Below are 13,433 nucleotides of genomic sequence, written 5' to 3' on the forward strand. Positions count from 1 at the left end.
TGAGCTTCTAGGCTTTTTGCGGTTGTTTTCACGCCGACCATCTTACGTGTGTATCCATCCTTCTATTTTTTTTCTTTTTTTAATTTTTTTGTTTTGCATATTTTCCTTAGCTTGGATTAAAATAAGGGATCCAGGTCAAAAATTTGACCTAGTTATTGAATTTAGTTCAGTTTATATATTTCTAACATAAATTCAATTTTTAAATTTACACGTGCTCGTTTGAACGTGATTTGAAAACGACTAAAGGAGGAAAATTGTATGAGCTTCTAGGCTTTTTGCGGTTGCTTTCACGCCGACCATCTTATGTGCGTATCCATCCTTCTATTTTTTTCTTTTTTTAATTTTTTTTTTGCCTATTTTCCTTAGCTTGGATTAAAATAAGGGATCCAGGTCAAAAATTTAACCTAGTTATTGAATTTAGTTCAGTTTATATATTTCTAACATAAATTCAAATTTTTAATTTATACGTGCTCATTTGAATGTGCTTTTAAAATTACTGAATGAGAAAAATTGTACAAGTTTCTAGGCTTTTTGTGGCTGCTTTCACGCCGACCACCTTACATGCGTATCCATCCTTCTATTTTTCCTTTTTTAATTTTATTTATTTTTGTCTATTTTCCTTAACTTGGATTAAAATAAGGGATCCAAGTCAAAAAATTGACCTAGTTATTGAATTTAGTTCAGTTTTGTTGTAGTCCTATTAGATTAGGAATGTGATTGTGTAAATCATAGTATATCTAAGAATATCTCCTATATTCCTATTAGGAGTTGATTACCTATTAAAAGTTGTAATCTTAAAAGGGTAAGGAATTAACATTCCCTACTACTATAAATAAAGGCATAATGGGGTGGAATAGAACACCTACAATTACACATCTCTATCTTCTCTCTACTATTGTCGCACCTTTCTCTCTTTCTATGGCTTTCATAATTGTTCAGTAAATTATGTCTATAACACGTTATCAACACGCTCTTGATGTTGCGCTAAAGAGAGTTTGATCGTTAATCAGGGGAGTATTACGTTTTAATCATGGGGAGTATTACGTTTTAATCATTCTTTTTGTGATTAATTTATTATTTTGAATTGATCTACATGCTATTGATTCAATTTAATTTTTCTATGTTGAACGTGATACAACGCATTGGAGATGCAATTTCGGCTTTCCGAGAAGAATCTTCTACAAATTCAAAGACTTTTGTTGTTTTCTGCCAATCAGGTATGCTTAAAATAAAGTAAGATATTTGAAACAACCTTGAAGCATGAAAACATTCCCTATGATGCATGAACCCCTTATGTTTATATTTATCTTCCGATATATATATATATATATATATATATATATATATATATTGTATATGTTCATATATTTGTCAATATATATATTTGTTTCATGCATTACGCAATTATATTGTTATGTGGAATTTGTGAGTCAATGTATATAAAATAAATTATAAGCAATTAGGGTTTCTCAAACCTTAGTAAAATTTGAAAAGAAAAAAAGAAAGATAAGAATTAGGGGATCGTGCGGCAACGTATTAGACCTGTGTTGAAGCCTTTGGGCTTCGCTGCCTCTATGGATAACTAGGTTGTGTGCCCGGTCTGTTTTCTAACCACGGGCCTGCAACCCCGACCCACGCCAGCGCATGTTGGGTTGGTCCTCCAGTCTCGGCCCACGCCAGCAACTGTGCTGCTAGGCTTAATCCCTGCCACGGCCCACGTCTTCCTCAGCCAGCTTGTAAGGCTGGGCTCCAGTGCCTCAACCCACATGCCAGCTTTTTCTGGGCCTTGACCAAACTAGCAGCTTGGGTTGCTGTTTTCTATCTCCTACCCAGACCCATGGCCTGCAGTCTACTCCCAAGGCCTTTAAGGCCTTCCCTACTCACGACACCTAGCCCAAATATTTTTGGGGCTATATTTTTGACCCGATAATATTATTTTGCTTCTACAATCGACCATGTATGGCCCGATTTATTGAAGTAATTAAAAGTGACATGCAATCCATTAATCTGATCATGAATAAAAAAATTATTGACCTTAACAATTCAATAATTTATTTTTATACTTTGAACCATTGACATACTTTCGTAGCAACGAAACTCTCACACTTGAGTTCTCGAAGAACCTCAAATCCATTACATTTAGTTGTATATTACATTCTATGTTCTTGTAGGAACCTCTCTTTGTTCATAAACTAAATTGAACCTCTAGTTTCAAATTTAGTGCCTTTGAAACCCGAAGTTTTCATAAAACAATACACTTATGAAAACCCGACGTTTTTCATGAAAACCATGTCTTAGAATTCGAATGTTCTAACTTTGATGATTCATTCCCATAAGTACCAATCACAATCTTGTTCCCTCCAATTCAAAGGATTGTTGAACCGTCACAAGTTTGATTTTCCCTGATTTGGATGTTTTAAATAAAAACCACTTTATGTGGGGTACAAGACGTGAATCTCTACTTGACTATCAAGTAGCTGAGAAACCATTAAAGCCAACAATGGCAAGGAAGAGCTGAATAAGCCTCCGTCATGATCTTCATTTGAAGACTTATGCCCGAAGCATTACCAACGAAGGTACCTCATGAACGAGGATTCCATGGCTCTTTGGCTCACTTATACGGACTGTCTAATTATGAAAGACATTACCTGAAGCACACCATGATTACGTCCATGAATGAGTACAATTCTGAAGTTTATAAATCTGATCGAATTTTGACTGGAGAAAACTTTTCTCGTCCTTCCATGTTTCTAACTCGCCCCTGAAGTAGTAGTGTAGAAAGCAGAAGTTTACCAAATTCTCAGATCTAATTACTATCACAAGTATATGGTAGAATTAGGGTCTGCCAAGATGTGGCATCATGCCTGAAGCATGATCATTGGCACCTAAGACCTAAAACTTCAAGAATAAGGGATAGTATTCCCAAACCTTAACCATGCAGAATCTATTTCCGTCTCGATGGAATAGATCATTGGTTATACACCTGTTCGTGCCCCTATCAATATTGTTAAGAAGTACCATTCTAGTAGTTAATATATGAGACTAATTTTGCTTCATCGAACACCGTTGGAAGAGCATAATTTTGACATGAATGACCTTGTTGGTTGAATCCACCCTAGTAACTTTGGTTTACTTTGTGAACATTTTTCTATGTTCTTGGATTTAAGTTTGGTGCATGTTTTGCTTATGGATAATCTTATTGATATTGTCCTCAAATATGAGTTAATTGAATCATGTTTCTTGTATACATGTGACCGATTCAATTAAACATGTGATTAGGTAGGAATGTGGGGAAGTTAGTTGTCTGGATGAATGCGATACTACGCACATTAACTTTACACCTAAATCACATCTCTAACAACAACATCAGGTATATCTAACCTGATTAAGAGCATTGACACACTCCTCGTTGTATGAATGGTACTGCATCACCATTTAAGGGACCTTAAATTCTCCCTGTCGTTGAGTTTTTAAGGATATTCGAGAGAACAATGATCATCAATGAAACCATTGAAGAAAATAGAGTGAAATATCTTTGCACCACTTCTAAAAATGAGCTTGAAGCTTTGATTTGGGGCCAATGAGCTGCCTCCCAACTGGGAACACGCCATATGACTGGCCTGGAGCCTGGTGATTGAGCAGTTTACTTGTTTTGGCACGACCATTTGGGACACTTAGGTCGACCAATGATGCTACGACGCATCTCCTTACCTGAAGTAAGGATCTTGTGCCAACAAGCACACTTTGCCAAGCCTGGTCATTAGGGAAATTAATTTATATATCATTCCTAGCAAAGATACGAAATGACTCATTTTTCACAGTGGATTCAAGGGACTATATGTGGACTAATCCAACCAAAATGCGGACCATATAAATACTTATAGTTTTGGTTGATGAATCGACAAACTGGTCACATGTTTGTCCATACACATTGCTGTTAAACCTTCAGGCCGATTAAGGGTTCACCACCATATTTATCCCTTAATGTTCGGGAGATTGGATAACGTCGGAGAGTTTATATCGACGGTTTTCGATAACGTATTACATGTCTTTTGGGTTTATAATTGAACATCGAATTCCCATGATTCACCCTAAATAGCCTCGCCTAGCGATCATAAATCGCAATTTCAATGATCGCCCGAATTTTGGTAAATGTACCAAGTTTTCGATTTCTGCCAAGGGCTATGCAATCTTGTACGCAGTTATGTTGGTCCACCTTAAGGCTCATTGCCACTCAACCTATATGACGTTATAGTTGGTTACTAGGTACGAACCTGATTTTTTTTGTATTTACACATTTGGGTGTGCATTTCATGTGCCAAGTTACGCCGCCGCAACGTATCAATATGGGTCCTCAAAGAAGGATGTGAATCTTTGTTGATTATGATTCTCCTTCACACTAGCTCTTTTAGAGTCCTTGCACGCGATCTCTTTACTACTCATTTGCGGGTTGTCACTTTAATGAGACAGTCTTCCCGCCGTTAGGGGGAGATAAGAACGTCAACGTTCCTGTAGAACGGCATGAAGTTGCGTGGACGTTGCCCATTATGTCTTATCTCGATCTCTATACCGCACAAGTGTGATAAGCAAGATTAAACCACACAATTGACTTTCATAATTGATGTTGAACTCACCATGAGCCGAATTCGAGTTTTATTCACTTAGCGAATTCGATGCTTAATTGTTTTAATTCTATCGTTATAAAACTTAGACCAAATTGCCTATCATTTTAGCTGAATATCGTTGTATCAAAAAAAGAATTCCTCACTTTTATTTATACAAATGAAACATAATATCTGAATTGGTAATCATAATTCATAATATGAATGACTAAACGATTGTCAATTTGATTAAAAAAATGAACTTTTTCATTATGACACTTGAACATTTCTTTTGTTCAATTGAAAATTTTCTTTCGTCACATTCTTCTTCAATTGTAAAAGAAATTTAATATTAAATATGAAATATTTCAAAATTTTAATATTAAATATTAAATATGAATAATATATAATAAAAACTGATATCATAATATACAATGAACATGTGAGATCATAAATCCCTAGCATCCTCGTCGGATCCTTTTCCCTGTCGACCTACTAAAGTCAAACTTTTGTTAGTTTCCCAAAAAAAAAAAAAAAAAAAAACCCTCAAACTTTTATTTATGATTGAAGCGGTTCGCTTTCTTCTTTAATTTCATTCATTCTCTCTCTCTGCTCTCCAGCTACCTTCAGAAAGAAAACCTAGGCTCCCATTTACTCTCCCTCCCACACTCTCACATCCACTCTCCGCTGCACCATCTCTTCACATCTTGGTAAGTCTTCGCTGTTTTTTATTTCTTCCGTTGATCTCCTTCATCACGATCTCTGATTTTTGCTTATATTCTTGTTGATCTCTGAATCTGCTTATTTCTGTACTTGTTTATCCTCGATCTATGATGTTTTGATTGTATTTGTGGATTTATTTAGCTAATTTATTTAATTGGTTAAGGAAAGCAACGTTATTGATTAAAAACATTGTTAATTTCTTATTTTTGTTACAGTATCTGCTGAATTTTCTGTAAATTTAGCTCTCAATTTCTGTGTTTGCGTTGGGATCTGAAGACTGAAAGCGTAATATTCGATAAATTCATGATATTTTTTAAGCATAAGTTTATGCAAATTGGTGAATCATTCCGAATTCCATCATCATTCAGTTTGCAATCAGTTTTTATTGAGACGCTTCAGTAATTTATATCGAAAATCGAACTACGAGGGAAAATGAACCTTCTTTCTTTGATTTTCAGCAAGCATTTTTGAAAAGTCACAATTCTATTCAGTTCGGCTTTGGAAAACTCGCTGATTGCGGATTAGTGCGTAATATGTGTATATAAATATATATAAGTGTCTTACGATATTTGGGAAATACACCGAATGAGTTGATTCAATTCGTTTTTATTGTTATTTTTATTGAACAAATACATAGCTTAAGAGTTATCTACTGTTATCGTTCTTATTCCTTATTCGTATAATTACATTCAGCGAAACAGATATAATTTTTTAGGAGCACCTCAATTTGTTCGTTGCTTCAGTTCTTGAGCTTGGAGTAAAGATGTTGCAGCTGCTGTACACGGTGATTTTCAGCGAAATGCTGCTGATTTTGATCTTGTTGTTTAAGTCCCCTCTGAGGAAGCTAGTGATACTGGCCTTGGATAAGATGAAGCGAGGGAAGGGCCCAGTGATGGTGAAGACGGTCGCTGGGACTGTATTTATTGTTCTTCTGGCCAACGTCTACAATCTGGTGGACATCAAGAACCGAACGAATGAATCTGGTGTACTCAACCCTACGGACGAGGTTCTCATGTCCATGAAAATGCTCGAAAATTCTCTTATGGGTATTCTTCTCGATCTTTTAAGATTAGTTATCAGGCTTATGTATTGTTTATCTAGACTTTATCATGTTTTTTCTTTTCAAGTTACTGAATTAGTTGTACTTGTTATGAGTTGTGGCTCTTAATCGTTGAGCGCATATGCGATGGAATTAGAAAGAAATGGTTTGATTCTACATAGGGCGAGTTCATAGCTACCTTTTGAAGCAGCTGAATGTTCTTGTGCTTTGCCATTAAGTGTTGGATTTTCATCAGCTTGAGCGTGAAACGTATTAGCTAAACCTGTTATGAAGTTGAGTTAGGTCTCGAACATAAGATCTTCTCTGTTGTTTGTTTCCCGATATTTTCTAACATTATAGATATGCTATCTTACTCCCCCTCCTTTTTGTTAGGTAGAACTTTCGTCATCTGATGCGAGGCAATTAAAATGTTCTTTTGCTTATGTTATTGATAATTTTAGTGATTTCTGTTTGTAGGATGATGACAGATTAGACATTATATTGTTTGCTAATTGTATTTCTTTGATCTGCTCGATCACCATTCATATCCTTCAAAACTGACTTTCAATTGTATCGAATGCAGGATTTTTTCTGTTTCTTTCACTGATGATGGATAGGTTACACCATTACATAAGAGAACTTCGATTCCTGAGGAAGGCGATGGAGGCTGCGAAAAGACAAAACCAAAGTTCTCAAGACGATAAAAACGGAAGTTCAGAGCAACTTAAGACCTTAGTACAAGAGAATGAGACATTGAGGACAAAGATCGAAACTCTGGAGTCTGAATATGAGACGAAAGCAAAGAAGGCAAAGGCGGCAGGAAGTGAGGTGGAGGCCCTAAGAAAGCAATCTGAAGGACTCCTTATGGAATACGACCGCTTGCTGGCAGACAACCAAAATCTCCGCAGTCAGTTAACATCAATTGAACAGAGCGCATCCCACTCGGATGGGAAGAAGAACACGTAATGGAGTGGTTACTTTGGTAATTGTTGGTCATCTTTGTCAATATCTAACTCTATGAGGCGTAGTGTAGATTTGGGATCGAAGCATAAAACAATATGGCTGCAGTTATAAAAATCCTACCCTTAGTTATATATAAATGTAATCAAATGATGCAAGAATTTTGTTAATTCTCGTTTCTATTCGATAAAGACTGCTTGTTGAAAAAGTAGATAGAGTTCATATGTTGTGCTAGGGTCGTTGCATGCACGTTGCACTAATTACTGCTTAAACGATTCTCAAGTGGAAATGGAAGTGCTTATGGAAAACTGGAAATTAAGGGGGAAATCTATTTATATTAGGGTGTTTTGCTTGCACATGCATTATATTGCTCAAGCAAATCTCAAGTACATAGGAAAGTAACATGCAACTAATTTAGGAGAAATTTTTCGGTGTGCCAGAAACACGGTCCGGTACACGTCATAATAAAATTGGTTGGAATTTTTTTTTTCAAGTTTCCAACCAATGTATTATTATACTTGGTGTACCGAGCCGTGTTCCTGACAGACTGAAAAATCTCTTCTAACTTTGGAGTTAAATAAATGCTCTTTTGTTCAAATTATAAATTGAAACCGTATATGCATATATAACAACTGAAATTCGACCGGAAAGCAATTTCTAAAGCTAAATTGCTCCTTCGTTTCTCAACTAGTTCCAATTCATCAAGCCAATGGCATTAAACTTCATGCCAAAGCTCAGTGCTCTATCCATAATACTAGTGATGGTTCTAGCCATGGCTACATTTCCAGTCCGAGCAAGTCGCAAGTCCAAAGAAACCCAACTCTCCTTCTACTTTCAAGACATCTCTACCGGTCCGAACGCCAGAGACTTTCCATTTGTAGGTATTCCCGGCAAGCGTTAGACCTTCACTCAATTTGCCACAATTTACACCGTTGATGACCCCATAACGGAAGGCGTAGACCGCAACTCAGCCTCCGTTGGCAGGGTTCAGGGGTCTTCTATGACATCAGGACTGGACGGACGGAATGCTCTTGTATTATTGTCGATTGTGTTCACAGACAAGAAGCACAATGGCAGCACTCTGGAGATACAAGGCACTAGTAAGCAATTTGAGGAGATCAGAGAACTATCGGTGGTTTCAGGTTCCGGAAAATTTCGATTTGTTAGGGGATATACTACATTTGAAACAGTTGTGGTGGACCTTCCAAATTCATACGCAGTAATACGATGCAATGTTACAGTAAAGCACCACTAGAATATCATGTTCATTGGTTATACTATCTATGTATGCAATATAATTGCAGTTCATGTTCTTCTTTGCAGTTCGTGTTCTTCATGCTATCAAATGCTTTGGTTTGTAATTTCTAATTTATAATTTGTAGGTCAACTCTTGAGGCTTGAGAAATATACCAACGAAGCCCTCAATAAAAGACTGATTAAATCTGAACAAGTATTTTGAATTTTGATCCTAAATTCAACATTTATACATTCTCGGATGTTACGGCCAAATCCTGAACTAGATGAACTCTCCTACGAAAACACGTATTTCTTCGCACTTTAAGCCCCGGAAAGATACGTAAGAAACCGTAAGGACTGGCCCGGAGAGAAAACAGATATAAGATATTGGCTCGCTTCTCTCTGCAAAGCGTTTGGGAGAAACATTGCTACTTGATGTTTGACGTTTTTTATTGATTTGTAATTTAGGTTGTACCAGTTACTATCTTTTGTCTATGAATTTCTACAACTTGCAGGCCTCCTTGCATTTCATGTACTATGCATGCAGTATGCACTTTGAAGGAGTTTTAGTCAATTTTTTCTAACAATGAACATGATAGGTCGATAACATAGATCGGTTACCGACAATCTTCTGTCAAAATACTCTATATATAGTGATGTTTCAACATACATAAAAGACTTGAAGGGTGCGTAGCGCACATAATTAAACAAAAAAATTTAAAAAAAAAAACCTCTCACGCGCAGAAGCGCAGATGTTGAAGCTAGTATATGATAAAATACTCGGAGGTGGCAATTATAAAACTCAAATGCAAGTGAATGGGGGCTTTCACAATGACTAATTCATATGCAGATTCTAATAATATTCCAGAATATTAAAACATTAACAATGTTAATAGGTGGTGGATTAGTATTGAATTGGAAAGTTCTGGTGCTTTTAGACCCTTTCTCCAGCCACAAACAGAACTTTAGGCCATTTCCACTTGGAAGAACCATATCCACCCAAGTGGTGTCCTATATTCCTTGAAGGAGATTAAATAAGCCAATTTGCCAATAGAATTTACTTTCAATTTTCAACAGAGGGAACAGAAATCTGGTGATCCAGTTGTAAATGCAGGGTTCTGGCTTTTACCAAATGCCAACTCAAACTGGTCCATCTTTTCTCAGAGTTGCCTAAAACAGTAAATATTGGCAGGATGATATTGAAAACTACACCAAAGTTGGCACCCTTCTTTTACCTACCAGATGAAGAAACTGATGCGCAGATACGTTTTATACCAAGAATTATTATGGCTTCTCCTCTAAGCCATGGGAATTAAACCAAACTGGTCCGCCAGCACGAGAAGTTTTTCAGTCGGATTGTCACATTGTTATGGGGATGTTACCCTGTTAGTAATCTTCATGTCAAACTATATGGATAAAATATATGTCATAGACTTAGGGTTCGTTTGTGATTGCTTTGGTAGGAATCACTTCTGCTCATAACCGTGTCTATTAAAAATTCTTCAGCAGAAACACGTTTAGTCTTTTATTAAAAACTTAAGTACTTCCCAAATAAGCATTGACAAGTTTTTCCCCATAGAGCGCTTCTATGACTCAGAAACACTTTTAACTTTTTATGTCACACATTCAAAAAACGCTTTTATCTGTTAAAAATTTAAATTGTTTTAGCCTTTCTAGAAGCAATTTCAACCGTAACCTTAGAATATTATTAAAACATGAGAAAACTGATAATACCACGTACCAATGTGCAATTGAGAGAGACGGCTTAGTAGCATAAAGACCAGAAGTCATAGCAGTAAAACAAAAGAAGAGAGAAAAAAAGGATGGATTTTTATGATTACCAAAAACTTGAAATCGAAGGAAGTAACAAATTATCTCTGTCCCTCTCAAGAATGGGATTGCTTAAACCTACACTACTACTATTTCTCCTACTTTTTTGGCAGGCCCCTAAAATATCCACATTAATTCTACAACTAATATTATTGCCATCTAAGAAATCTAAATCCAAATCCTTCTCACTACCTACACCTTCAGCATGGTCCTCAATGCTGTTGCTTTCATCACAATCGTTCTCTCTAACTGTGATCCAACTCTCATCATCAAAACTCCACCTGGGGTCCCCTGAAAACAGTGACAACCGTCTGATCCTCTGATCGTCGGAGGAGTTTTCGAAACTCGGGTTTTGATCAAGACTGCCCGAAGTCTCTGATTCCCCAAAAGAATTCCATATATCTTGATCGAGAATGCTTGTTGGAGAACATGAAGTGGACTCATGAACTTGTTTTGTAATTTTAGAAGAACTAATTAAAACTTCTTCTTCTTCTTCTTCTTCTTGCCCAAGAAATGAATGTTTTAGAAGCTGACTAGCCGTCCAACGCTCCGTTGGGTCCCTCTGTAAGCACTTTTCCAAAAAGTGCTTTGCTTGTTCTGAGAGGAAGCTTGGAATCTCAGGCAAGTCATTAGAGTATGCAATTTGATACAGAACAGTTACTGGGTCAGCTGCTTTAGGCCACGGCGCTGATCCTCCGGTAGCCATTTCGATAATTGTACACCCGAGAGCCCATATGTCGCACGCGAACCCCTGCTCTTCTCCGCGTGCCACCTCCGGCGCCATAAACATTGGCGTCCCGCCAATTGTGGTGGCAGAAGCTACTGCCGGATCAGCCCACCTAGCACATCCAAAATCTGCAATTTTCGGACCGTCTTCACCAGCCAAGATGTTCCTGCCTTTTATGTCACAATGTACCAACCCAAGTGAATGCAAGTAGTCTAGCCCCTTCACAATGCCCCTCGTGTAGTTTCTGATCATCGATTCGTCAACTAGGCCTCCGCGGCTGCGAATTGCATCGATGATGGTGCCGCCGGGCACGTACTCCATGAGAAGATTGTACATGAGCTTGTTGTTCTCACTAGTAATGTCATGCCCCATGTAGCTTACAACATGTCGACTGCTCAAAACAGAGTGAATTTTCTGCTCCCTCTGCAAGAACTCGGATTGAGACACCTGGGCGGACTTGACGGCAAACTTGTCACCGGAGCTGCGAGAGGTGGCTAAGGAGACGGCGGCTGATGAGCCTTGGCCAATGGTGGAGCCTCTTGTCCAGTCCATTTGGCGATGATCAAAGAATAAAACGTACAAAATACAAAACTTTTGTGTTGGTTAAGATGCCTATTGGCTTCGCCTTTATATATGGACCAACTCACTTGCAAATACAAGGTGGCATTTTTTAAAACGTTAGTTTAATTGGTTGGTTGGGTCTCTCTCTCATTCACTCTACTGCCAATAGGGTTGACAATTCCCTTAACTTAAGCCGGCCATGTGTCGAAATTTGGGTGGGGTTGACGGCATCGGCCTCCTACACCGGTGCGATTTGGCGAAACTGGATGTCAACACATGTCAAGAATTGGTTTAAGAGCCAACAGGATCCTCTCCGGATTCTTTTGGTGAGGATCTTAGAGATCCGTGAATCGTATCCGCTTATCGTACGATTAGTTTTTATCAGGTACTATTTGTGTTTAATTTTAAATAAAAATATTTAAAATTATTTCTGATCGCACGATGTACGATGATCGGACACGATTTACAGGATCCTCACAAAGAGGATCCGGCAAAAACACGGATTCGTTTAAGAGTGTGCAAACCTGAAAATTGGGGTACACATTTGGTTTTGGTTTGGTGAAAGAGATGGGAGAGGTTGGAAAGAGTTAGATTGGATTGGATAATCCTAATGGGATTGGATTCTGTAATTTGGAAGGATATGTGAAATTAAAATTGGGAGGGTTTGTCGGTAAGGTGTGTTGAACCACCAAAATAGGGTTGAATTTTAGTATCACTTTCAATTTTAGTTTTGGTAAATGGTTGAATTTAAGCGTGTGATTTACCACTGAACATGCAAGTCTTGTCAAAAATCAAGTCTTCTTTTTGGTTGAGAAAAAACTACAAATATGGAATAATATGCCAATTGGGGTATACTTATCCAAAGTTTAAAGAAGGGGATTTAGAGTTTTGACCAAGTCTTACACTAAACCATGCACCATCATTTTTTTAATTATTTTTGGGACCCTGGATTCTTTGACCAGTGCAGATTTTGCAATGGCAATACTCATAATTTTTCAATATTAGCCCAATTTTTCTCTATTGTAGACGGTATTGAAAATATTCACGAAATTGTTGAAATATTTGAAAAATCAAAGATTAATATGGAAAGGAGGGGTAAAATTAACTTCACCCTATATTGATGAGATATAGGAAAATTAATAAATATTGATGATATTTATCGATTCATTACAGAAAATTTGTCATAACCTATTGCAGCTTTCGAACTTTTGAATTTCTTTTGACAAAATTTTCTCTAATTTTGAGCAAATCTTAATGAGTTGATATACCCACTCTATTGTAAATTTCCATAATTTCTGTCAAAGGCAACCAATATCTATGTCGATATCCATATTTTAAACATTAATGGTAACTACATATTATCATTGACTTAAGATCATATTTTGTGGAAATTTGTGTTGTCATCACTAGGGCACAAAAAATTCAAAGAAACGTAAAATGTTAAGCAACAACAGTATATGTGAAGCCGATGGACTAGGGAAAATTCAAACAAATTTGAGTTTTTTTTTTTTTGAGCAAATTTGTAGTCTCTCTCTTCTTAATGAAAATTTTGTAGCTTTCTGTTTTCTTTCTGTTAATGATGTATGGTTTAATCAAGTTGGTTGGAATTCATACTCTTCAGATCTTTTTGTTCAGAGTAGACGGACTAGGAAACCCGGATCACTCAATTTAAATCTTGATACCCTCATTGCCCACCACACACAAAATCAAACCCTTGAACGGTCCAAATCTCTTTCTTTCTCGCTCCCTTAAACCG

The 13,433-nt window shown here is 37.1% G+C and overlaps 3 protein-coding genes across 6 annotated transcripts; 2 read left to right on the top strand and 1 right to left on the bottom strand.

The window, feature by feature from the left end:
• The first annotated feature begins 5,087 nt into the window (after nucleotides 1-5,087).
• On the top strand, nucleotides 5,088-7,531 carry LOC103404834 (uncharacterized). 4 transcript variants are annotated; one of them, XM_008343799.4, is made up of 3 exons: nucleotides 5,088-5,311; nucleotides 6,018-6,370; nucleotides 6,947-7,531. In XM_008343799.4, the coding sequence occupies exons 2-3, from the start codon at nucleotides 6,088-6,090 to the stop codon at nucleotides 7,327-7,329; spliced, it is 666 nt and encodes a 221-aa protein (XP_008342021.3). In that variant the 5' UTR covers nucleotides 5,088-5,311; nucleotides 6,018-6,087; the 3' UTR covers nucleotides 7,330-7,531. The 4 variants fall into 4 exon arrangements, with proteins under 4 accessions (XP_008342021.3, XP_008342023.3, XP_008342022.3 ...); XM_008343801.4 differs by having other exon boundaries at nucleotides 5,150-5,311; nucleotides 6,040-6,370; XM_008343800.4 differs by having other exon boundaries at nucleotides 5,176-5,311; nucleotides 6,026-6,370.
• Nucleotides 7,532-8,032: 501 nt separating this feature from the next.
• Nucleotides 8,033-8,684, top strand: LOC103404931 (dirigent protein 1-like). The gene is made up of 3 exons (XM_008343891.1): nucleotides 8,033-8,174; nucleotides 8,277-8,542; nucleotides 8,628-8,684. The coding sequence occupies exons 1-3, from the start codon at nucleotides 8,033-8,035 to the stop codon at nucleotides 8,682-8,684; spliced, it is 465 nt and encodes a 154-aa protein (XP_008342113.1).
• A 1,684-nt stretch (nucleotides 8,685-10,368) lies between these two features.
• Nucleotides 10,369-11,727, bottom strand: LOC103404835 (mitogen-activated protein kinase kinase kinase 18). Its single transcript, XM_029097907.2, has one exon. The coding sequence runs from the start codon at nucleotides 11,666-11,668 to the stop codon at nucleotides 10,397-10,399; it is 1,272 nt and encodes a 423-aa protein (XP_028953740.2). The 5' UTR covers nucleotides 11,669-11,727; the 3' UTR covers nucleotides 10,369-10,396.
• Between the last annotated feature and the right edge of the window lie 1,706 nt (nucleotides 11,728-13,433).

The sequence above is a fragment of the Malus domestica genome, chromosome 17, assembly GCF_042453785.1.
Source record: "Malus domestica chromosome 17, GDT2T_hap1".
Classification (NCBI taxonomy): domain Eukaryota; kingdom Viridiplantae; phylum Streptophyta; class Magnoliopsida; order Rosales; family Rosaceae; genus Malus; species Malus domestica.

What these genes read in the sequence shown, in the direction of transcription:
- LOC103404931 (XM_008343891.1), top strand. Translation starts at nt 8,033, where the DNA reads ATGGCATTAAACTTCATGCCAAAGCTCAGTGCTCTATCCATAATACTA. An exon ending in CTTTCAAGACATCTCTACCG is followed by an intron (nt 8,175 to 8,276) that starts GTCCGAACGCCA and finishes CCATAACGGAAG; the next exon opens with GCGTAGACCGCAACTCAGCC. An exon ending in ACCTTCCAAATTCATACGCA is followed by an intron (nt 8,543 to 8,627) that starts GTAATACGATGC and finishes ATATAATTGCAG; the next exon opens with TTCATGTTCTTCTTTGCAGT.
- LOC103404835 (XM_029097907.2), bottom strand. Translation starts at nt 11,668, where the DNA reads ATGGACTGGACAAGAGGCTCCACCATTGGCCAAGGCTCATCAGCCGCC.
- LOC103404834 (XM_008343799.4), top strand. Translation starts at nt 6,088, where the DNA reads ATGTTGCAGCTGCTGTACACGGTGATTTTCAGCGAAATGCTGCTGATT. An exon ending in GCTCGAAAATTCTCTTATGG is followed by an intron (nt 6,371 to 6,946) that starts GTATTCTTCTCG and finishes TATCGAATGCAG; the next exon opens with GATTTTTTCTGTTTCTTTCA.